This window comes from Typha latifolia, chromosome 6 (genome assembly GCF_019914945.1).
Source record: "Typha latifolia isolate L0001 chromosome 6, TyphaL0001v2, whole genome shotgun sequence".
NCBI classification, from domain to species: Eukaryota; Viridiplantae; Streptophyta; class Magnoliopsida; order Poales; family Typhaceae; genus Typha; species Typha latifolia.
In genome coordinates this window covers 7,942,245-7,969,140 of record NC_133091.1, presented here as the reverse complement: position 1 = coordinate 7,969,140, position 26,896 = coordinate 7,942,245, and the positions used below count along the sequence as shown (strand labels likewise).

The window sequence follows — 26,896 nt, the reverse complement described above, 5'->3', positions numbered from 1 at the left end:
CGATCCGGAACCACGGCGAGTTGATCTAAACCGAAGGAGGGATCATCAACCCTTCATGGTGCATCCTCCGCCGGTTAGACAAGGAGAAGAAGTTGAGGAGCAAAACGTGGAGGACGTTATAGCTGAAATCTCCCTCCACGCCTATTCGGGGACGGCGGCGCCAAAGACATTGCGGGTGAACGGAGTAGTCAAGAAGACCACGGTGAGAATCTTGATTGACACCGGGTCCACCCACAACTTCATTGACAAGAGGCTCCTTAGGAAGATTGGGCTCGAGTCGGAACCCACGGAAGGGTTCGATGTGACGATTGGAGATGGCACCACCTTGCGAGCGCAGATTCTATTTGTGGAGGTGCAGAATTGAAGGTGCAAGGCCAAACTTTCACATTGGATCTTTATCCATTGGCCTTGCAAGGTGCCGATATTGTTTTAGGGACCCAATGGCTTCGGAGCTTGGGGCCCGTGACCTTTGATTTTATAAGCCTCACATTGACCTTTTGGAGAGATGGTCAGAGAGTGTTGTTGGATGGAAGTAAACCGCTGCTTGAACTTTCAAAAGAAAGGGAGCTCGCTTCTTTCTCGGCACCCACTTTTCCTTTCTTTTCAGATCTACGAAGAGCCGGTGCGAGAGGATAGTGATCTGGTCCGACTCATGGAGGAGTTGAGAGCGAACCCCTCAAGCAACCCCGAGCACGAGGAGCGCAATGGGTTAGTACTAGAGCACGGGCGAATCAAGGTACCCGAAACGAAGAGCTACGGAGGCTATTGATGGCACACTTCCATGATACTCCTATAGCAGGTCATGAAGGGGTATTACGTACTTACAAGCGGCTGGCCCAAAACGTACTTGGACTGGGATGAAGACGGACGTGAAGAAGTATGTGCGTGAATGTCAAATCTGCCAACGAGCCAAATCGGAGGCACTCAAGCCTAGCGGCTACCTGCAACCACTACCGATACCAGAGCGTATTTGGGAGGATATCTCCATGGACTTCATCGAGGGGCTGCCGGAAGTTCGAGGACAATCGGTGGTGTTTGTTGTGGTGGATAGACCGAGCAAGTATGCACATTTCATAACATTGTCTCACCCGTTTTCAGCAAAAAGGGTTGCTGAAATTTTTGTTCGGGAAGTGGCACGCTTGCATGGGATGCCTAGGACGATCGTGTCAGACCGGGATCGCATCTTCATAAGTGAGTTTTGGTCCGAGTTCTTCAGATTGCAAGGGACTCAAATCAATCTTAGTTCAGCTTATCACCCCGAGACGGATGGCCAAACCGAGGTGGTGAATCGTGGACTAGAGCAATACTTGCGATGCTTTGTGGCGGATCGAAATGCTAGCAATTCTACATGCCGTCACCAAATGGCGACCCTACTTGATTGGCCAAAGGTTTACTATCCGCACGGACCAGCGTAGCTTGCCCTACTTCATGGAGCAACGTGTGCACACCCCAGCCCAACAAAGGTGGGTTACTAAACTCCTTGGGTATGACTATGAATTAGTCTACAAAAAGGGGATTGAGAATAGAGCGGCTGATGCTCTTTCGCGCCAACCAGATACAAGTGAACTCGCCTCCTTCTCAGCACCAACATCTCTTATATCTTCAGATTTGTGGAGAACCAAAGCAGAAGATCATACCATGGAGGAGATAGAGTCAAGGTGCAAAGATCGCTTCCCAAATTTCAAACCTTGAGGACAAGGTTGCGGAAGCGTGGTGGATTGATACGATTCGGACTTCACCGACGTCGTCTCGAGTTTGGATTTACCTTAGGATAAGATTGAGTTTTAGGATAAGATTGTGTTTTAGGATAAGATTGAGTTTTAGGATAAGATTGTGTTTTAGGATAAGATTGAGTTGTTGGTTAGCCTATAAAAGTATGTGTAGGGCAACCAAAATTAGGAATTGAATATTGAGAATTGAGTTTGCCTTGCCTCCTTCATCTTCTTCGCTCCCGTTCCCTCAATCTCCCCGACGCCGCTTCTAATCTCCCTCGACAGCCAATCACCCTAGTCCCTTAGGAGTGGCCCTCTTCTCCCCCTTCTTCCAATTTATCCATCGCTATCTCTAACCTTTCCATCATCCATAACCCTTCCACCATCACTTTTACACCGGTGCCACCCCATCAACACCGGCCCTCCACAATCCACCATTACCCAGGATTTCGTGCCTTCATCCACGGAATCCAAAAACAGAGTATCCTGACGTTCGTCCACTAAACGAACTATATCTCGAGATCCCCAACTCCGATTCGCCTCAAACTAGATCCGTTGGAAAGCTCTTTTCCGGGCCTACATCATATCAAAATTTCACAGCGATCCAACGGTAGGATATTTCGGGATCTGATCTCAAAGTTCCGTGCAAGATCGTAACAATCTGGTATCGGGGCCATAGCACCAAAAGAGGGTTCGTATCAGGCGGGTATCGAGCCTATAGCCGAGGAAGGATCGTACCAATCTGGTATCAGAGCCACCGTTCCTCGGACAAGCGCTTCCAATGACGACCACCAGATCCATGGCTGCACGGCGTGATGATGAAGAAGAGATTCTCCCAATAGAGGAGGAAGAGACGATTGCGGGGACTTCCACCGCGGAACCATCCGATCTAATCGGAATACGGAAGAGCCTAGCGTTCTATCCATGTTGGGGTCTATTTCAGAGCAGATGGCCATCAACCACCAGATGATGATGGAGATGATGCGAGAACTACGGGCGCCAAGGGAAGCAATGTCTAACGGGAAGGCACCATCGACCCCACGACGCGAGTCCACCCCCTTGAATCAATCCTCACCGGTTCAGCCTTTGCAACCACAAGAGCCGCTGCTACCACCACCCTATGGGCAGAGGCAAGCAAGGATGGTTACACCAGGACCAGTTGCAGGTGAACCCATCCGACGAGCGAATCACCATGGAGACCACATTGGAGATCAAGATCCATGGGCGGGCCGATACGATCCGGAACCACGGCGAGTTGATCTAAACCGAAGGAGGGATCATCAACCCTTCATGGTGCATCCTCCGCCGGTTAGACAAGGAGAAGAAGTATCAAACTAGATCCGTTGGAAAGCTCTTTTCCGGGCCTACATCATATCAAAATTTCACAGCGATCCAACGGTAGGATATTTCGGGATCTGATCTCAAAGTTCCGTGCAAGATCGTAACAATCTGGTATCAGGGCCATAGCACCAAAAGAGGGTTCGTATCAAGCTGGTATCAGAGCCTATAGCCGAGGAAGGATCGTACCATGTTTAGAGTTGGGTGTCATAGTAAACGACTCTAAATGACCATTATTTTTTTAAATTAAGACAAATAATATCTCGGACCTAGAAAAATCAAACTTAAATTCATACAACAAGATAATTAGTTTATAAGTCCATTAATCTTATGTTTATTTTATTTATAAATTATTAGATCTATTATTGTGCGGGAAGGATCTTGAAAATCAAGAAGAGCCGACTAATTAGGAGAGTAAGACGGATTCCAGAAATATCTCAGGCGAGTAGAATTCTATAATAGTCTACGAAAATGCATACTTATGTCATTTCTTATCTATTTTAATCTAAGGTCGTTTATTACTTGTAAAAATTACATGATATTTTATACTTGCATTTAATTGCATGTCAATTCTTACTTGCATTATTTAACACTTAATGCACATGTACGATAGACTCTATGCTTGTTATAATACCGGTTATTTGATGATTATGTTAAATGAATAATAGAAGTCATGGCACCATGTGCACGTATCATTGTTAGTCAAGTCTCAACTAGGCAGTGCCCCTTTCGCTCGCTCAACCCGGGATTAAGGGTAGAGTGTAGTATATATTATTATATTAGCGGTCTACACTTGAGGTCAATAGCTGGTGGAGCATTCAGGTGATTACACTGCCCTAGTTGGAGGCTAGTCTAGTATGATATTAGAAAAGATGATTGAGAGGTAGGGATTGTAGTCCTAGCGGTACTTGAGGACATAGGGTCAGGGCATCTATCGAGCTGTGTGCTCTTAACCACCGTATGTGATGATTCCGCTCTGAGCGATGATTCCGCTCTGAGCGATGATTACTAGAGCGGTGATGATGGGCCTATGATTGGGGTCATTAGTCTGATGGCCACAGACAACCGGTCATATGCAGCGACGCCAGGCATGTATGGGCGATATTATCGCAAGATGACTAGTCCCCCTCGATTTTTTGGGACTTTGTGAGATATGTCTTTGTGACTCGGTTTCTGTGTGGATTTCTATGTAATTAAAACTATAGTGATGAAAGTTATTAAAAGTCATAATGTACACTTTTCTTGACATGTTACGGTTTTGCATTTCTATTTATCATGTGAAATTCTTAGATTACTATTAGATTTTATTTGTTGGGCCCCGTGCTCACTGCCATTTTGGTGGAAATGTTTCAGAGTTGATTATGAAGGATGCGGATATCGAGGAGTAGCAGATTCATTCCTCTATTTTAGTATTTGCTTATTCTATTATTTCTAGTTGGACTTGGCCCCTGCGAGGGTATTTATGTTTTAAAACTTGTGTTGGACTTGTATTTCTAGAGGCTTGTTGAGGCCTGTGACATTATAACTTTGGATTATTTATTGATTTATTATGGTATTTCTAGACTTATCCAGATACTTTGTGAGATTATTTCACTAACGGGTCTCGTGAGAATCACGTGGAATTTCTCCACGTGAGGAACACCTGATTTTTGGAAGTGGGTGTTTCATTCTCTCTCGACCTAGGCCGACCACCACCATGGCCGACCTCCCTCCTCTATCATCCGGCCGCCCACTCCCTTCTCTGAGCACAGCCCCCTTCTGCCTCCTCATCCCTTCTCAATTACCTACACCTTACGCCACCACCTAACTATCACTTCCACCACCTTCCCACCATACCGAGCACCACCACCACTTGACCTCCACTTCCACCATCCAACTCCACCACCATCTTCCCCTTACCTCGATCTACCTCCCTAGTAGATCAATCCCTTATTTTGATGGTCGGATAGAGAGATCGGTATCGTCTTCTACCCCCAATTAAAATATTGATTTCTCTAATGTCGTTAAGTTTGAACTTGCTTTGTAGATTCAGATTCTTTGTCACCTAAGGAGTTCGGATCTATCATCGGATTTCCAAATGAAAGCCCTATCAGTGGTATCAGAGCTCAGCGGACCTTGGACCTCCATTAATAGTGGAGACAATGTTGATGGCATCAAGGAGATCAATGGAGGGCGCATTAACAGCGGAAGACTCAACCCGTGAAAACCCTAATCGAGAGGCCGAGCCCCTTGGTGTGGCAGTGATAGGGCCGAGTCAACCGACACCAGTGAGTATGAGCATGGGCTTGGCGGATGAACTTAGTGACATGTTCCAAACATTGCTGCAGCGAGTGGACACAATGCAGAATGATCATAATGCCTTGAAAGAGTACGTCATGAACTAGTTGGCTTCGTCATCTCCTCGATGAAGATCGATGCCACAAGAAGGACGAGTGGTTGAACCACACCTAACCGACGTCCCACAGGCCCAGGTATGACATGTTAATGTCAATGAGCCACTTTTACCTATTCCTACACAACATCCTCCACCTCCGGTACATAACCCAAGGCCGATGATGGTGGAACCTAAGAGGCACACAGCTCCAGTGCGCTTTGTCGGTGAAGAAGATTGCAACTTTGACGATTATGTCAATCCCTTTGGAGATGGTGTTGGACATGTTTCAGGATTCTAGGAAGGAGGGCAGCAACCATAGTGGTTCAGACCTGAACCAAGAACCTTTCGCGAGCTCGACAATCCTATCTAGGGGAGAACCACACACTTTGACTTTCCAAAATTCCAAGGCGGGGATCTGACGGATTTGTTGTTTCAAGTGGAGTAGTATTTTGATTGTCAAGAGAGAGTGGAGGACGCAAAGGTGAAAATGGCAAGCTTTCACCTCTAGGGGTCGGCGTTGTATTGGTACGAATTTTATAGGAGGATTACACGCAGAATTGGGACAATAGTGTATGAAGATTTTGTCGCCATATTAAGCAAAATGGTTCAGAGGACAATCGTGTCGGAGTACTAAGCAAAATTCGAAAGAGTTAGTAGTCTGTGCGAGCCACCTTGGCCCGAACCGACATTGATGAGCAGTTTTATTTCAAGGCTGCAGGAGGAGATCCAAGCGGACATTTGTGCTCTCTGTCCTATCACTCTTGAGGAGGCCTTCGAGAAGGCCGTGAGGATTGAGCGAAAGCACAAGGCTCTAAAAATGGCAGCAAAGGCAAATTGAGGCAGTCGAGATGGGCGGTTTGCGTCGACAACGCCAGTCGGAAATTCTGCGGGTTCAAGGGCAGTGGCTGCTAGTATAGGGGCACGACCACCTTTGAGACTGTAAGGTTTTTATTTGTTGGCAATTGTGTATAAAATATTCTAAGTGTATTTTTTCATGTATATGAGCTTTACACAAGTCTAGAATATCTCTGGTTTGAAGATTATTGGAGAAAAGCCGTCGAGTTCACACCGCGTTCACAAACGCGTTCGAACGCGGAATCTGCGTTCACACAGATAGAGAGCCGCGTTCACAAACGTGTTCGAACGCAGAATCTACGTTCACACAGACAGAGAGCCGCGTTCACAAACGCGTTCGAACGCGGGTACTGTGTTCACACAGACCAATAGCTGCGTTCACAAACGCGTTCGAACGCAACCTGAAGAATTCAAGTTGTCACTTTGAATGCACTCGGGCCCGTTCGAACGCACCTGAGTTCAAGTCATGTCGTTCGAACGCACCCGGGCCGCGTTCGAACGCACCAACGAAGTTTGATAAAATTGGACTTTCGTGAGTACGGATAAGACTTGGATTTGGCTCTATCTTGGAGATCATATATAAGAATTGTGATGCCCTATCTCTAGGGGGGTTGAAGAAGCATTATTAAAGGAGACTTCTTGAGGCTACATCGGTTCTTCAACTAACAAGGCTCTTCTCATCTACAAATCTTAAGCTTTCGTCTTAAGGGCTATCTAGACGAAAGATCAATCTCGAGGGCTACTAAAGTTAGACTTCAATCATGAGAAGCAGTGAATCGTGGGTTCTAGTGAGCAAGACTGAGAGGAACAAAGTCGTTTGGATCGACGGGTTGTTTTGTTAGTCAGTCTTGTAACTGCTACTATTCTAGTGATTGGTTTTGATCCGAGTTTGGATCCGTAGTTTTTTTCCGCTTGGGTTTTTCCACGTTAAAATCTTGGTGTTCATCTCTGCTTTCGTTTTTAATATTTCATCCAATTTTTACTTAAGCGAACGAGCGAGATCATTGCCTAGTGTTTAGATACATACGTGTGTCTAGGAGTTTTTTCAATTGGTATCAGAGCAGGTTCTCTCACCTTTAGAGAGAGATCAGATAGGCATGGATTTTCATAGAGATGGACCATCATGTATTAGACCTTATATTCTAGATGGATCAAATTATGGATATTGGAAAGCTAGGATGAGAGCTTATTTGAAGTCTATAGATGAGAGAGTATGGATGGCCATTATGAATGGTTAGAGTCCACCAATGTACATGGTGGATGATAAACTTGCTGATAAACTGATAGAGTCACGGGATAGGTCAGACTACGAAAAAGTTGGATGGAATAGCAAGGCAATAAATGCATTTTTTAGTTGTATTCTAGTGATTGGTTTTAATTTGAGTTTGGATCCGTGGTTTTTTTCCGCTTGAGTTTTTCCACGTTAAAATCTTGGTGTTCATCTCTGCTTTCGTTTTTAATATTTCTTCCAATTTTTACTTAAGCGAACGAGCGAGATCATTGCCTAGTGTTTAGATACATACGTGTGTCTAGGGGTTTTTCAGAGACCATATTCCGATGTTAGAGGAGACACAACCGTCTGAACTCTCACACTTGCCCGAGTGGAGGAGTGAAAAGCGAAGGAGCTTGCTTTCGATTCGATGAACATTTTAAACCGATCTCAAGTGTGATGCTCATCGATGGTCTCAAGGAGGATGATGAGGTTGTTAGTGATGGAGAGTATGCAAAGGAGGTCCATGGGGAGGACATGGAAGAGGGTGGAGAGGAAGATATCCAAGCTGAGATATCGATGCATATATATTCGAGTACTTTCGCACCGAGGACATTGCGGGTTGATAGACTCATTAGAAAGCATTGTGTGCACATCGTTATCGATTCTGGGAGTATACGCAACTTTTTAGATGAGAGGTTGGTGAGGAAGATAGGCTTGAACACTGAACTGACCGCGGGGTTTGAGGTTGCTATTAGAGATGGCATGATGCTTCAGGCGGAGAGCTTGTGCCGTTGGGTCGGTATACGGGTGCAAGGATACGACATCATTGTGGACTTGTATCCGTAGGCGCTGTGAGAAGCGAACATTGTCCTTGACACTTAGCGATTGCGGAGCTTGGGACCCGTCATATTTGATTTTCAGAATATATGGATGAAATTTTAGCAAGGAAACAAAGAGGTGCGGCTTGATGGCGTTCGGACCCTGCCGAGTCCAGCGTTGCAGTCGATGGTGGGGCTGCCTTGTGGGAGTGATTGGGCCTATCTTCTTCAGTTAGGACAAATAGGGGATGAGCCTCAAATGAGTCCAGGTATTACATTTAATTTGTCTAATTTATTGGATAAATTTGCTGGATTGTTTGAGGAACCAAAGGAGTTGTGCTGCCAACGCGAACGGTAGACCATTGCATAGAGTTTGTGCCTGTAATAACCCAAGCCCACAAAAAAAAAAAAAACTGCACTGCATGGCACGATGATACGATCACGCCTCTGGCTATGGAGCTCTGATACCAGCTTGATACGATCACGCCTCTGGCTATGAATCGATCTCTTCCGATTCTCAGATCTGGACTAATCTTGTACAGAACTTTGAAATAAGATCACGAAATATGCCGCCGTTGGATCGATGTGAAATTTTGATATGTTGTAGCCCTAGAAAAGAGCTTTCCAACAAATCAATTTTCAGGCGAATCTGAGTTGGGGATCTCGAGATATCGTCCGTTTAGTGGATGAATATCAGGATGCTCTATTTTGGATCCGTGGATGGAGACACGAGATCCTAGGTAATGGTGGTTGGTGGAGGACCGGCGTTAATGGGGTGGCACCGGTGGAAAAGAGGTGGTGGAAGGGTTATGGATGATGGAAAGGTTAGGGCAAGTGTTGGATAGATTGGAAGAAGGGGGAGGAGAGGGCCACTCCTAAAGGACTAGGGTGATTGGCCAGTCGAGGGAGATTAGAAGCGGCGTCGCCGGGGATTGAGGGAACGGGAGCGAAGAAGACGAAGGAGGCAAGGCAAACTCAATTCTCAATAATCAATAATAATTTTGGTTGCCATACACACCCTTTTATAGGCTAACCAACAACTCAAATTAACCCTAAAATACAATTTTCACCGACCGCGTTCAAACTCGCCCGACCGCGTTCGAATGCACCGAATTAGCTCTTCTAGATTTGCGAACGCGATGCAGGCGTTCGAACGCGGGAGCGAACGCGCCTGTCGATATTTGCGAACGCGATGTAGGCGTTCGAACACTATCTTCACCCACGTTCACAACCCTGTTCACAAACCGCGTTCGAACTTACTCCACCCGCGTTCGAACGCGACTTATAGAAAACTTATTTTAATGGAAATTAAACACTAAAACATGAAATAAAAACACTCCTAAAGTGAATCCATGCTCGAGACGACGTCGGTGAAGTCCGAATCGTATCACACGACAGCTTGTGCCATGTAGTGGCAGCAGGGATGGGCGCCACGCGCCCAATCGCTGGCCCGGCCAACCTGGCTGAGCCAGCTGGCGCGGTGGGCCCCTGTCGCCGCCGCCGCCGCAGCCCCTCCCCACCGCTTCTCTCTCTCTCTCTTTCTCTCTCTCTCGGATTAATTTTCATCCCCCTCTCTTTGTCTCTCTTTCTCTCTCTTTCTCTCTCAAACACCCCTTCTCTCTCACTCTACCCGCTGCCGCCGCCACCTCCACGAACGCCGGTGAGCTTTCCTCCCTTCTCTCTCTCTCTCTCTCTCTCTCTCTCTCTACCTCTCTTTGTTGGCTTTCTCTCGGACCGCCGGAGGGTTGAGCCGTCGGCGAGAGGCCGGCCACTGAGTGGCCACCAGCGGCCGCACCCCTCCCCCATGGCCAACCTTCTTCTTCTTCTTCTCCTCCTCCTCTTTTTTTCCCTTCTCTCCCTGACTGCACTCTGCAAGGGGTGCTGGGCGTGTATGACAGCTTGGCCAATCCCTGCCAGATTATATAACTGTCTAGTATAGTTGTTGTGGGCTTGGATATTCATATCTTAACAGGTTTATTTAGTTGATAGTATGATTGATCTTTGAGATAGATTATGTTGAGTACAGGTGTATCTGTGCATGATGGGCCCCGCTCGTCCTGTCGCGTGTACCACACGTGCTGTGTGGGCGCGTGGGCGTGGGCGTGCCCGTGCCGGGCGAGGGTGTTACACAACCTCTTTCAAACTTTTGTAGATATTTATAATACTAATAATTTGCTAATTTGTTGTATCATTGCAACTTAGATTAAGTTCTCTTTAGAGAAAACCAAACAATTTGAATTAGGCAATTCTCTCCTTTTGAAACATTAATTATAGAGATATTGTCTCCGATTAGAATTTTATTGTATTAATTAAATAGCGATTAAAAAGACTTGTATAGAGATTAAACGGAGATAATGGTGAGATAATTATGATTAGTTAAACGGTCACAATTTTATACTTAAACTATGAATTTGTACTTAAACTAGGGATTCTTCATTTCGTATTAAATTGAGTTCGAATATGAAGAAACTTTTAATACAAAATTTATAGATCATGATGCCACCAATCTTATCTAATTAGTTTTATATTATTTTACGTTAGATGTATATCTTATAAATAATTTTCCAAAACTATTAGAATTAGAATTTCATAGTTTAAGTATGAAATTCACTTAAATACAAAAACAGATCTATTTTACTGTAGCCCAAACTAAAACACTTAACTATTAAGCATTTTTATAAGTAAATACCTCATAGGCTAAGGGATGTGAATTATCATCTTAAATATTTTAATAAAAATGCTAATGAAATTATTGTTTTACTTAAGAAAATACTAATCTTATCAACGTTTTACTTAGGGCTATTGTAAAATAGATTCGTTTTGATATTTAAGTATAAGGGTAATCTTCTCTTTGGGGCTAAGGCTCTGATACCAGCTTGATACGATCTCTCCTTTAGGGCTAAAGATCGATCTTTTCTAATTCTCAGATCTGGACTAGATCTTACACGAAACTTTGAAATAAGATCCCAAAATATTCCGCCGTCAGATCGACGTGAAATTTTGATATGTTTTAGGCCCGGAAAAGATCTTTCCAACAAATCAAGTTTCAGGCGAATCTGAGTTGGGGATCTCGAGATATCCTTCGTTTAGTGGATGAACGTCAGGATGCTCTGTTTTGGATCCGTGGATGGAGGCACGAGATTCTAGGTAATGGTGGATGGTGGAGGACCGGCGTTAATGTGGTGGCACCGGTGAAAAGTGATGGTGGAAGGGTTGTGGTTGATGGAAGGATTAGGGCAAGTGTGAGATAGATTGGACAAAGGGGGAGAAGAGGGCCACCCCTAAGGGACTAGGGTGATTAGCCGGACGAGGGAGGTTAGAAGCGGCGTCGCCGGGGATTGAGAGAATAGGAGCGAAGAAGACGAAGGAGGCAAGGCAAAACTCAATCTCAATAATCAATAATAATTTTGGTTGCCCTACACATCCTTGTATAGGCTAACCAACAACTCACATTAACCCTAAAACATAATTTTCGCCGACTGCGTTCGAACTCACTCCACCCGCGTTCGAACGCGACTTACAGAAAACTTATTTTAATGGAAATTAAACACTAAAACATGAAGCAAAAACACTCCTAAAGTGAATCCATGCTCGAGACGACGTCGGTGAAGTCCGAATCGTATCAATAGGGTCTAATTCATTGTAGCCCTAAGAATAACGCTAAACTAAATAATATTTTTAAAAATGCTAATCAGTTCAGTGTTTTTATCGTTAGTTAATTTTTTTTCTTAACTACGAAAAAATTAAGTTAAAGGAATTTATATACATAAAACGATGAACTGATTATTGTTGCAGTTCTTGATTTAGATGCATAGTAAAATTGCTTCGAAAATAAAAGGCCAATTAAATATGCTAAGTGCAGCTCCTTAAGCAGTTTGTATTAATTTCTATTTATATTTTAGAAAAATAAAATAGTTTTTGATAAGTTCGTTCGAACACAAATGAATGGCATTCAAACGTGGTTGTTCGAATGCCTAATCTCGCGTTTGCATATACAGAGAACACATTTTGGATGTTCGAACACGATCAGGATGCGTTCGAATGCACGATGGGAAAGTTGAATTGTAATAGAACTTATTTATGGTTAAGTTGAGTTGTAATAGGATTTGTTTATAATTTTTTAATATTTAGCTAGCCTCTATATATATGGAGAAGCAGCCTCTATTGATTATTGAAGATTTGAATTGGTTTTCATCTAGGGTTGAGCCATCTTCTCCCTCCTTCCTTCACTTTGGTATCCAACCCAAGTTCTCGGCCAAGATTATTCCTCTGTCGCTTCTCCCTCCTCTCTCTAGCAACCACTCATATTTGAAAGCTCCCTTCTCCCCCTTCATCTACTTCGAAGCACTAATCCATCCACCATACCCATAATCATATCCATAACCCTAACCACGTATTCCACATCCATCCAGCTATCTCCTAACCTTCGGTTATTATTTTATATGTAACTTTCTATCTTCTCATCCGATCATCATGATTCTAGTTACGTTGGATTTCTAACTTATAGAGGTACAACATATCTAAATCTCAGATCAATCCAATAATTAGATCGATCCCAATTATCTTCGTAAGTTGCATGATGATTTCTATCTAGATTATTAATTCAGATAGAAACTCATCTTCACCAAAAGCAACTGTAACATTAATCAGCATTTTAGGACCAGACAAAAACGTTGAACTGATTAGCATTTTTACTTAGAAATAAAATGTTGATTAGTTCAATATTTTTATCAGGGCTATAGTAAATTAGACCCTATTTGGTAATAAGTTTGAAGAGTAGTCTACCTTGGTAAAAATAAATTGGAATCGGGCTAATTTGGTCAAAAACTCACAAATTTTCTACTTAAACTATAAAATTTCTTCTTTACAAAAAAACAACTCTTTACAAGGGCAAGGTTGCTAAATCTGAAATAGAAATATCAAGCTTGTTCCATCAACATCACTATTTTACTCTTAAATGAAGGGTACAAAAGTAAATAATCAGGTGATAATAAGATTGGACTATTAGGAAAGCTTATGCGGTAATCACACCCAGCGAAGAAATCGGAAAGTTTGGTGGTGGCCTTATAATATGAATCTACAAAAGGATCCACCACCGACGGGACGGGATGCGTGTGTGATAGTTTTGCTAAGAAACCAGAGGAAGAAAAATACCCTCCCCCTCGTTTTCCCCAAATCATCCATCCACATTTCCCAGGTTTCGATTTGGCACTCAGCCGCATTTGATTTGGCTATTACATATAGAGGCTAAATCTGGCCAACGTCGGGGGATTGAGGTCGCGGAAGGCCGGGAACGCGGTGGAGGGCGACGACGAGGAGGACTGCAGGCCGTGGCGTCGGAGGCTGTCATCCATGGCCGTCTCTTGGTCATCCCTTTTCAGGATCTCTCTCCTCATCCTCCTCGTCGCCGCCATTGTCACCGCTTTCATCACCCTCCCCGTTGAAAAGGTAAGTTGTGTTCTCTCTTGAATGATTCTTTCCTTAATCTTTTAGTCCCTTTCACGGCATGTTGTTATATTTTGGTCGATTTGGGTGCGTTGGTTGTTTCTGATTCTTGTCGCAATGTGTTTTCCTTCTTCGAATTATAAAACTGGGTTCTGAATTGTAACAAGGGAAAAATAACACTTTTGAATCTTGTAGCCAATATTGTGAAAAATTTCTTTTCTCGAGTTTGTAGGGAATTTATTCTAACGACTATTTAATTCTGAGAATCTAAAGAGTGTTGACCTAATTCCTAGGATTAGGAATGGAAAACAAATGTGAAGAAGCAACAGAGAGATGGTCTATACAAGAGTTGTTAGTTGCTGGAATGACTGTTATTGGTGAATAAATAGTTCTATGTATACCAGTTGTCTTTACTAATGAACTACGAACTTATAATTATGGAAGGATGCCATGATGGATTTATCTAAATGACATAAACCCAGATGGTCGGGATAAAAGGAAAGCTGGACATCTTGTCAAACTTTTGTCATGCTCGGGCATGTTGTTTTTATCTGGACTTCCAAAATTCTGTTATTTTTTTCAATACACTCTAATAATGTCAAATTTTAGTTATCCTATTTACACCCACCTAAAAGTGCATAACGAAATTGCTTAAATAAAATGAGCTGAGAAGCATGATTGGCACACTAGAATTTAGTTACATTCCAAATGTGCCAAAATAGATTTGCAATTTGAGTGAACAGCCTGTGATACTATTGAGAATTTGGAATATGGACCAAAGACCACTGTAGAGCAGAATCTGATACTGGTAGTCGGAACGACCAAGTGCCACTTATTGTTTAGAAGAAAGCAAGATTCCAGTCAAATACTTTTCATCTAACTTGGCAAGGGGTCTCATCACAGCTGTCTAACCATTAGTATGACCTTGACCAAATACAGACCTGAATTGAAGTTCACGGCAGCTAATGGAACTGAGTAAATGGGTTTAACCCCGGTAGAAATTCTGTTCATGAAAGCAATGTGTGCACCTGCTAGATATTGCCCGAATGATAATATGATTTCTAAACCTAAACCAAACAAACCCTAAGGCCTCTTTTACTTTAGGAATAAGATCAATTCGAGAATATATATTCTTGTTTGTTATTTTTAAAATGAGATCTTTATTTAAGGAATAACTATTATTGTGATCATTTGTATTCAGGAAGAAGAGTGTAATAATTACTTTTAATGTGATATAAAGTAAAGAAAAGATGGAAAAAATATTTTATTTTTTATGAAATTATTATGAATACCCTTTGACTTGATATAAATTAGGTTGATTGGATAGGTATCAAGAGTAAATTAGTAATTGAGTTAGTGTGTGATATAAAATATAGTTTTGATAACTAGTGTTTGTATTCTAGAATGTTGTTATTATGATGTTTAGCTGTTATTTTGGAATAAGAAATTGTATTCCATGAAGAAAATTTGGACATAGTGGTTTAAATTAATATCTGTTATGGACTGACTAGAGATGATCCGCAACAAGGAAGTGTAGGCTTTGATTAGGTGAATGATGGTAGATAGAGAGGGTGGAAGGAGGGTTGATGGCAGTGGTGATGGTGAGGAAGATGATGGGCAACGATGGCGGTGACGAAAGGAGATTAATTTACTTCTACTCCTAGGTTATCTTATTCTTATTCCTAAGATAAATTCAATGCTAGAATACTTTCTCAATACTTGGATGCCTAATAAGGAGCTCGTCGGTTACAACGAGTCTCACTCGGACTAGCCCTAAATGCTGACACGACTTGAATTAAGATTTGCCTTAAAGGGTTACACGACTTAATTAGACTTGCCTTAAAGACTTACTTGACTTAACTAGACTTGTTTTAAAGGTTGTCATGACTTATTTCGATTTGCCTTAATGACTTATATAACTAAACTAGACTTGCCAAAAAGGCTTACATCATAAAATAATTAAAAAATAAGTAGACTTGATCAATTGAGCCCAATGTCCCCGTGAATTGATCCGATCAGATCCGAATCACATCAATATCATTGTAACTTACTGGTCATACCATTAGATTAGATTACACACAAAAGTGAAAAAAGTTTTTTTACTTAACTCAAAATGTTTTGACTACTATATTACCTTTCAGTTTCTAGTTCCAGATATTAATAATAATTGACAACTAGGTGCAAACCAAATATTTGAATAGGTCCAAACATTAAATTTTTTGTTTTTTTCCATGTTTCTTATAATCTCTATCAGTACTTTTTAAAAGGTTAGTATATACCATAAAATAGATCCCCACTCACATAAAAACTGCTTTTGTAATTTTTTTGTTTACTTATTCATTTGTCTTCAATATAGTATTCTTGGACTTCTCCTTCCTTTCTGGTAGATTTATTCAATAATTATTAGGACTCAAGGACGATTTATATTTCAAAGAGCCATTATTGCTGTACACGTATTACTATTTTTATAAGTCCACTGCTTAATGCTCCTTTTGCTTCTGATATAATTATGGCTTTCTTAAACTCTTACCTATTCTTAGCGATTTTTCTTGCAGAAAAAAACCTATTTTTAGTGATACTATATGCTGCTTTTGGGTTCGTTTGCTTCTTTAGTTTATCATTTCTTAGTATGGCCTTATGCTCTTAATTTCTTTTTGAATTCTTTATTCTGATCAACTCGTCGTGCTAATCAAGTTCTTTGCTGTACTAACGCAATGCTCATTGACTTATTGTCATTTCTATTTTTATGTTTTTGGACAGATTTTGAAGGATTTTCTATTTTGGATCAAGCAGAATGTTGGTCCATGGGGTCCTCTTGTCCTGTAAGTATTAGTGCTGTGCTATGTTTTGACTATAGAAACTGCTTTTTTATTTGAACAACCTTTTATTTGGTGGTTCTAGCAGCTCTAATGAGTAACTGTTACTATGCTATATTGTTTCTTGTTTCATTTCTGACTGACATGACGGATCAAGTTTCCAGTTGAGTTTGGTTGATACTTGATAATCTTATAAATGCAGGTTCCTCACATATATACAAGTTATATTTATATATATATATATATATATATTCCATACTGTGGTAGACCATGAACCTAACTATCTTTAATCTTTTAGTGTTTCTTGTCTGCCACTAATGTCAATCTGTGGACTTTTTTTTCCTCTTCTTCTCCATTGCTCTTTCTTTGTCAACACCTTGCATCATTTGTCGTAGGTACTCCATGTAACATATCTTGATTGGCATTGTAATTTTTTAATTTGAACTTGTTAGATATCTTTTCTTTTTGCCATTAAATTATTCAAATGAAGCGAGGAAAACTCCCAAATCTTTATTATATACATATTAAATATGTATGGATATATTTGCAGTTCTGAAAGCTATTTTGTGAATGCAACATTATCTAGTGCTATGTAGATAAACTGTCAAACTGATACTAAGGATTTGTTACATGCTTGCTTTTATCTTATGTCTTCATTCACTATCAATTGCTAGTATAGAATATCAAATTAATTTTTTCTTGTCTTTGATATCTTTTTACATTTTCCATTGAAAGATGAGACATTCTAATGTGGCAAACTATGTGAAGTAAATTAAGCCATCCTTCCAGGAGGATCAAGGCTTCAGGCTCCTTAATAGGGCTATTGATCATCCATTTAAAGATCCAAATTGTTAAAATTAATTTTTCTTGACTTTCTCTTTCTTGTGCAACAAGTATTTTTGACTAAGCAAGTTTACCATCTAAAAGTCATTCGCATGGAAAATTTTTCAGGACTCAGAGCATTAATTAAGCTAAAAGAAATTAAACAACAAGCTAGATATGTTTGTTAGATATTTTTGGGACTTCTAAATGTGATATTAATCCACAGTTTTCCATCTAGAGCCCCAGGAATTTGGCTGAGTGGTGCTACCTAATGAGTTTTACTCAAATCTCTAAGTCTGTCTCGGGTACATTTAAATACTATAGCTTCGGTGGCCATACCAATGGATGCTCAAGAAAGATGTTTTCAGAACCAATCTAGTCTACTTTTCAAGTAATTGTACATCTTTAATACTGTTCACCTCATTTACAAATGTTGCCATTTCACCGTGATTTATTAAAAGGTACAAATAATTAGGGCAGCATTATGTACATTATAATTGATGCCACAATGTCTGCAGCTCCTTGGAATAGCTAGACCCCATCATGGAAAGGATTGAATAGCAATTATTAGACATGGACCTGCCTAAAAGATGCTCATAGTATCTTAAAGTTTGCCTATTATTATTTTTATTTCTTTCTTATTCAGTTCTAAGTTATCCTTTTAAATTTAAATAAATGAATGCTATTCCACTTTGGCACTAAATATGGCTTGAATAAAACAAATCTGGTTTATTACTTCTTTCCCATCAAATTACCAACATCTAAACATCATATTTGGAGAAGATATATATTTTAAAATTTCGGCAAGAATAGAACAGTTATGAAACATATTCAAAACAAGGCCGAATCTCATTGTTCGAAGATGAAACTAGTAAGATTGCTTTTTTTGACCTTAATTTTGAGGGCGGGGATTTGGTGCAGGCTAATCTGTCCGAGTTAGTCTTGGTAGCCATGGGATGCATGTGTGATGACGCGCCCGGACCAACTCACTCGAGGTCGGCCCATACTAAATCCCGATCCTATTTTCAGACTGTTATAGGCTGAAACCAATCCATTTTGGCCCTAATGTTTTTCTTGTTTCCTTCTTTTCTAAGTGCCAAGACTGGAACCAATTGAAACTGAAACTGAAACTTTGAACCATCATTTATTTGGAACACAACTATAGTCTATATTATTTCTTGATGAAGAAAATCATGAATTTGAGAATTCTAGATGCGAGATTGATGATCAAACACTCTCTCCTCTTAATTACAGGGCTATTGCATATATTCCTTTAACAGTGCTAGCAGTTCCTGCATCAATACTTACAGTAAGCATGATTATCTTATTGTAACTTATAAATATTGAAAAATACTTTTTTATTAACTGTTATTCTTGTGAATTATGATTGATAGTTTGCATCACTTATCTTAGAATATGTTATAATTATGTGGATCTATCAAATTATCATTCTTAAACTGTTCTATTATGTTAATTATTTTTCCTAATCATGTGTTTTGGTTGATTTTTGTACTCGTATTCGATACTACATGAAATGCATCGTATAGTTCTTCTACATACAAACTTGGGAGCAGTTAAAAGTTCTAGATCCTTCATCAATGACAATAATATTGAATTGCACCTAGAACCTATTTGTAGTAAGAAAGTAGGCAAGCATGCAGGATTTAAAGTATTAAGTTTTTGTTTTGTTGCACTGGCTGGGCTTTTGGTGCGTTAATTTTGGTATTTTGTTGATAGCTTCAAGTTTGGTGATTTTGTTTGGAATGTACTGAGAATATTAAGTTTCAGAACTTAAGACAAGCTAAAGGATAAGAAAATATACGCTATGAATAAAAGAGATTATAGGGTATGTCTATTTTGAATTTGATATATTATGCATTAGTTGCTTGCCTTCTCAGCTGCAAATATAAGAATATTAATGTCTAGACGAGAAAAGAAAAGTACACCATTTGTCATGACTTCAAATCAGAATCATGAACAACTATGTACCTCAATAAACTTGAAGAACACGAAGCCTTAACAAAAGAATTATCTAAATTTGCAATAATAAAAAATTTAATATGAATTACTAATTGCCAAATAAATATACTAATTAATAATAATAATAATCAAATGTCACCACTAATGTGTCTTTAAATGACATTCAAGTTATATGTTTAATTCATTATCAATTAAACAAAGCCTTAAAGTATCATGAAGGATTGGATAACTATGTACACATATAAAAAAATATATTTATATAATCTTTTAGCACAACAAAAGAAAAAAAAAAGATGATCAAGAAATGTATCGGAGTCGTATCCTACCGTATTGGAAAATTTAAATTAATTTTTATAATTCAGATACTTCTCCAGTCGTATCCGATACATATCGGACCGTAATCGGTGCTATATTGGTATCTAATACGTATTAGATACTCGTATGGAGGGGCAAACGAAGTATCTGTGCTACATTGGTATCCGATATGTATCAGATACTGGTATGGAGGGGCAAATGAAATATCCTTGCTTCATAGGCTCTTAGTAATCTCTTTTTAATTATATTCCATGGAATTTTTCAGATGTTCATTTTGCTTACTAATTGCTTGGGAAATTGGAGTCGTTAATGTTTCTCCCAAGTCCCAACATGAATTTCTTTTCTACAGTGTATCTCTTTAGTTCTATGCTGTTTCCTGTTTAATCATAATGCCTAAGTTCTAAGTATGCTAATGTGCCAGCTTGGAGGTGGATATCTCTTTGGTTTACCCATAGGCTTTGTTGCTGACTCTATTGGAGCAACAATTGGTGCAACAGCTGCATTTCTCCTTGGCAGAACGGTATGAAAATAAGTTCCACTTTTTATAATATTTCTTTGGCATGCTAAGTAGTATGTTCAGACAATTTCATTTAGTGTAACGATTAAGAGTTATTTAATCCACCTTGTTGCATACTTTCAATTGCGGGGGCCTTTCACACCAGCTGATACAGGTTTTATACATAGTAGTATATTTCTTGATGTTTGATTTTATGTTCTTTTAAATGAAAATGACTGGTAACTTAATGGAAATTGATTGAACTTCTTTTTATAATCTTCTTAAGAATCATACCTCTTTTAAGAGACATTTTCTCTTAGGATTCTTCAACTGGTCAAAGTTCATGTATTATCAATTTGCTGCATTTCACTTGGTAATGTGGTTATGCTGGTTATTCAATCTAGTTTTTGAAGTCAACCTTTTTTTTATTATCTTGTCTTATATCCAAAAGGAGAAAGTGACATTTTTCATGGAGTTTGTTGAAGTAATAATTAAGGTTCCCAGTATCGGGATCGGGATTGGTATCGGCCGTCCAGAAAAACGATACGTATCGGCCGTTCGTATCGGATCAGACTATTTTTTAATTATATAAAATTCTAAATATTATTTAAAAATGCAAAAAAATGTAGAAAAATTTAGAAAAAATGAAAAAAAATAAGAAAACAAAAATTACTCATATATGAAGTCTAAAAATTTTACTCAAAATTTAAAACTTTAATGAATACCTAAAGATTTATCTTTAAAGTTTCACCTAAAGATTCACCTAAAGATTTATCTTTAAGTTTTATATTCTTAATTTTTATAGACCACTCCTGTGATGTAAACATTCGCATAATATCATCCTTGTAGCGCATGATGCTCTCAAAGGCTAAAAAGTGAGTGGCAAATCTAGTGACGCTAGGTTTGATGATCTCCCTACCACTAGTCATTTGCCTGAGTAAATTAAGAACCCAACCATAGTTATATATAAAATTTGTTAACATCTAACCTTTATGTATGACTATTTTAATTTCAGGCTCTTTTGCAATATATTCTAACATTAGATCAATACAATGTGCACCACATGGCGTCCAATATAAATGAGGTTTTTTTATCATCAGTAAATTTTCAGCAGCTTTATAATTTGCCCCATTATTAGTAACCATTTGGACTACTTTTTTTTCATCGATTTCTTATACTACCTCATCCATCAACTGACAAATATAATCTGCATTTTTGAAAGAAAAGAGAGAAATAGAGAAAGAAAGAAAAGAGAGAGAGAGAAAAGGGAGAGAGAGGCATGTGGGTTATTGATGTCCCTCGGGTCGGATTTGGGTCGGATCCGACCTGTTTCGACCGATCCCAACCGAAACAGATCGGGTTTCGGTCGAAACGGCCGAAACCCCAGCCGAAACCAGATCGGGCTGATCCTGATCCGTTTCGGTCGATCTCACTCGGGATCGGCCGAAACTGGAAACCATGGTAATAACCTCACATTGCCTCCATAGGTTTATAAAAAAAAGAGGTCATAGTGGACATATTAGCGACATTGTGGCAGCATTTTGCTCTTCCTGAACTGGAAGTCCTTTGGTTGCCTCATATGGGCAGTGCTATTAGTGTTCGATGCTATGGCATTTTCCATGTACTTATGGAGGCTGCGATTAGCCTTAGCACCTGAAAGTTCTAGCCTTCGAGGTGGTTTTTTTGGTCAACATTATCCTCTTATTGTTTTCTATAGGCGTAATTGGATTAGTTTTGTTAGGCTATTGAGGCTTGAAATCTTTGTCTTTTATTATCCTTTCAAAAGCTTTGGGTTTGTCTAATAAGTCTTTTGACTAATCATATACAAAATAATGGACAACTTTGCATGCATCAGTTCCTCTGGGATGGAAAATCTTGACTCTGTTTGAGATTGAATCCACGTTTTACTTTTATAAGGCCTATTAGTGGCCACTGGCTCTTCAGAATTTGATGTTTTATGTCCACATGGTCTCTTCTAGTGATCAATTTCATTACCTGAGGATCAATTATTGTTTGGTTTGGGTCAAATATGATGAAAATCTGAACAATCACATTAGCTTCAACAGATATAATTGTCTTATATAGACATGAATCTTAATATGTTTGGCCTTTCATCTGCATAATTGTTGTAATTATCCCACCTGAACTTCTGCAGTCCTGCTGCAGAAAACAACGCAGAAAAGGACTAAATTAATGAAACAATTAAAGTGAAAACGCTAATCTGCATAATGATTAGAGAGTTATTAGGAGTATTAGGAATGATAATATGAAGGTTAACTACAACGCTCTAATATTCAACTGTTAATAGCAGTTAGGTCTGACAAAAGAATTGCAGCAGATTGAAAAGAATTATTGCAGAATTTCTTAGAATAAGAAATGAAATTCTATGAATCAACATGTATAACCAATCTATGAAAAGATAGAGTTAAATTAGAAGAGGAAGTAGAGGAATGCAAATACATGAGGTTTGTATTAATGGACTTGCAGTTTAAAACTGATCTGATTGTTTTCCTATTTCATTTGGTCCTTTAGCAAAACTATTTTGAAAGAAAAAAAAAACGCATTTGATGTATCTTGTACTGCTTTATTAATTTCATTTTTTCTGAGTGCACAATTTTGCACCTTAAATGGTGTACAAGATTTTAGTACATATACAATATTGTTCATTAATCCACTTATTTTTTTTATCCCGTAATTCTTGTACAGATTGGGAGGCCTTTTGTTATTTCAAAACTGAAGGATTATCCTAAATTCCAGGCAGTTGCTATTGCAATTCAGAGATCTGGCTTTAAGGTAGGAGTTTGCTCAATATTTTGTTTATACCTGCTTTTAGACAAATCTTTGAATTGATTGATAATTTTATTTTCTAATAACTTCATAGGCATGATATGTATGGGAAGGGCATACGTGAAATGTTTCATATACTAATAGGCTAAGTTATATGACCATTTTCATAAGGAAGGCTGAATACTTATTGGTAGAGTCATGAGGATTTGAGGTGCTTGCTTACAACTTTTCTTTCATTCAGTAGCAGACAAGCACTTCAAACCAGTGTATTTTTAAAGGCGGCTGCCTTGGCGGGGGGACGACCCAATCGCCCTGCCATGCAACTAGGCAGCTTGCTAATGGCGGGCAGGCCGCCATTTGTTTTTTGGCGGGCCTCCTTTTCCTTTTAGTGGCCCGCGTGGCTCGCTTAGTTGTCATAGCGAGTCGGGTAAGGTCAGACTATCCAATGGATAGTGACTAATTTAAAAAAAAAACCAGCTGCTAGCCCTAACCCAAATACCTGACTGATCTCTCATCTTTCTCTCCTTCCCCTCTTGAGCGATGGAAGCGAGCGATTGCAGCCGGTAGGCTTTCTTTTCTTTTTAACTTCTCTTTCTTCTTTACTTCTTCCCTTTCACTCTCAACACCAATGACGACAAGTGATCGCCTTCTCTCCCTCCCCCTTGCTATCTGATGCTTGAAGTTACTAGTGAGAGATTGAAAGAAGAAAAGAAGACAAATATCACTTTTCCTCTCACTAGCTAACAGCCTGGCATGCACCCACTTTGACTAAATGGTCACTAGCATAGAAATGTGAAATGTCCTCTCTCCCCCCTCTCACTAGCTGACAAATGTGAAATGTCCTTCCCTCTCTCTCACTAGCTGGTATGCACCAGACCCACTTTTAGTAATTTTAAATATATTAATAAAATATGTAATGTAAATATATATATATATATATGTATATAAATGTAAATTATGATATTTTGTTATGATTGTATATTACATTTTTAAAATATTTATATAAACTATATTAATATATATATATTATATATATAATTATTATTTTTTATATATTAAAAATACTAAACCGTTTTGGCGCTCGCCTTTCGCATCGGCACTAGGCGATGGGGTGGGTGACTGACTGCCACGCGCTATCACCTTTTAATAAATTGCTTCAAACTTTAAATTAATGTACCAAAAGGCACTTGCCGTATGTGAACGATCACTCCACAACATAGCACTTAGATGGTACACAAGCACCTATATGGTTTAGCATTTTTAATATATAAAAATTAAAAATAATTATAATAATATATATTACTATGATATATATATATATAATTTTTATTAGTTCACCACCAAAATATAAAATAACATAATTACAATTCACAATCATGACCATAATATTACAATCATTATTAATATATAACAAATAACATGCCATGCCATCGTCAGCATGGGGCATGCCAGTGGCACACATTTATAATATTTTTAATAAAATTTTTAGGATATTTAGAAATATTTTTGGTTCTTCGGAATGTTAATCTTTGCTTTTTGTTTTAAATATATGTATTAAAACCTATGTAATAGTGCTTTATCTTTAGATTATTTTTGTAAATGACCTATTTTATTAAAGATAAAATAACAGTTGAATATAAATATTATTCAACAAATAATATGATTGAATACATTCATTAAAATTAATATTAATGATTGAATACTCCATAATATAATTAAATACTCTATAATATAATTGAACAGATAATATTAAGGGATAATTCTTTTCACCCTCTAAATTTTTTTTTAGTACACATGACTCTCTGAACTATCAGAAATATCTCAATTGACCCCTTCCGTTGGGGTTTTGTCATCCATTTTCGTCCATAAGTTATCACGTGGTAATCATGTGACAAATATATGACAGTTTTACCCTCATAAGCATGTGCAAGTCACATGCAAGCTAAGAGGAAATTTTATGTGGACTAAAATATCCCTCATTCTCAATAGATTTTGACCCCTTAGACACCCATTGGCACCCTCATCCTCGTCGTTGTTGCCCTCTTCTCCGAGCCCGCTCTCTCTCCAAATGCCTCATGCCCATTGCCGCTCTTATCCTCCCTATCGCCCTCCTCTCTGAGCTTGGCGTCACCGTCGCCTTCTTCTCTGAGCATGGCATCGTCGTCGCCCTCTTCTCTAAGCCCAGTGTCGTCGCTGCCTTCTTCTCCGAGCCCTCTATCCTCTCTCTCCAAATGCCTTACGAAATCCATCTTTACCACCTCCATATCCAAGAGACCCTTCTCTCCAAGACAATCTGACCAAGACGTAGCTCTCTTTGCCAGTCATCAACCAAGCCATAGCCTCCGAGACCTCCTATCACTGTCGATGGATCGACCGCCTAGGCTTTCATCTCGATCCTCTCCGACAACCGCGACGAGATCAAGCCCATTAAGCTCTTGGCGATGAGGAGAGTGGCAGTGGATGGGCGGTCGGCACGGAGTGCCTATAGTTGGCGGACAGAGAGATCGTGGCACCAGATACTAGCAAGGACTTGGCAGTTCTCGAGCTTGTGGTGGAGGGCTTCGCGCTTTGAGAAGGATACGGCGGCACGGATGGAGAGGAGGGAGGAGGTAGTGGCGGAGCGAAGGAGGTCATTAGTGGTTGTTTCTAGGGTTTGGGTAGGAAGACGACAAGGGGGAGAAGATGGGAGAAAGGGGATTAGAGCATCTCCAATGCTTGCTCCATATTTGGAGCCCAAAGGCTCCAAATATGGAGCCAAAAATGGAGCAAGAGCCCGGTGCACTCCAATGCACCGGGCTCCATATATATTATAATAGTAATATAATATATATTATTATATTAGCTATTTTAAATTGTTTAATAGATCATCTTAGCGTTATTATTTTTTATTAAAAAATATATTGTTAGAAAACTCTCATCGAGATCTTTAAAATAAGATTAATATTCAATAGTTTTAGAAGTAATTTTAAATTACTAATTTTTTAATTAAACGCATCGAAATTACATTACATGTCATTAACTAAAAATATCAAAATTACATTACCTAAAATAAGCAGAAATTAACCAAACATAATAAAATCAATAGATGTTTAATATTCTGGTAAGTTATCTCCGTAGCCACCGGTTATAATTTTGAGTAATTATATTTTAGGATACATAATTTATTAGACTCATTTTTATAAATAATAAAAAAATTTAAATTTAAATTAACTCAAAAATAATTTAATATTAGACTCATTTTTATAAATAATAAAAAAATTAAAATTAAAATTAACTCAAAAATAATTTAATATTAGACTCGTTTTAAAGATCTCGATGAGACCTTTCCAATGGTATTATTTTTGTTAAAAACCGATTAGTAAAACTAATTATATACTCAGTTTAACTAACTAAATTATTTAACAAAGGATACAAATAGAATTAAAATTATTGAATATAATACTTATTGGGTAATTTTGGCATTTTTAAAAAGTTGATATGACAAATGGAGCCCGGCTCTATTTTCATGGTGCGGCTCCAAATTTGGAGCCCCACTATTCATGGCTCCAAATTTGGAGCCCCATTTAGAGCTCGGTTGGAGCTCCACCGGGCTCCAAATTTGGAGTTTTGGAGCCCGGTTGGAGATGCTCTTAGGGGCATTGAAGGTATTTAAAAAAAATATATTTTAGCTAAGCCACAATTATTCCATCATTATAAGTGGAGGGGCAGTTTGGTCAAATCACATATTCCGTCAACAACGCCAGGAGGTGAGATATTTTTGATAGTTCAAGTGGTCAGTATGTATCAAAAGAAAATTTAAGGAGTCATTGTGGAAATGTGTGATAGTTTAGGGAGTGAAAAAGGAATTATCGTTAATATTAATTGATAATAAGAAAAAAAATTTCATCTCACAAAAGAAGTTTGGTAGAAATCTCTTAACAGGCGC

General features: G+C 39.0%; 1 protein-coding gene across 2 annotated transcripts in view; it reads left to right on the top strand.

Moving 5' to 3' along the window:
* The first annotated feature begins 13,343 nt into the window (after positions 1 to 13,343).
* The window catches only part of LOC140790424 (uncharacterized), a 46,241-nt gene continuing 32,688 nt past the window's right edge, over positions 13,344 to 26,896 (top strand). The window contains exons 1-6 of one of the 2 annotated variants that reach the window (XM_073140511.1): positions 13,344 to 13,758; positions 16,516 to 16,577; positions 18,315 to 18,388; positions 18,648 to 18,702; positions 20,110 to 20,208; positions 22,891 to 22,977. In XM_073140511.1, coding sequence (XP_072996612.1) covers positions 16,560 to 16,577; positions 18,315 to 18,388; positions 18,648 to 18,702; positions 20,110 to 20,208; positions 22,891 to 22,977 — 333 coding nt within the window. In that variant the 5' untranslated portion in view covers positions 13,344 to 13,758; positions 16,516 to 16,559. The remainder of the gene's footprint in view (positions 13,759 to 16,515; positions 16,578 to 18,314; positions 18,389 to 18,647; positions 18,703 to 20,109; positions 20,209 to 22,890; positions 22,978 to 26,896) is intronic. The other variant, XM_073140509.1, reaches the window with a different exon arrangement.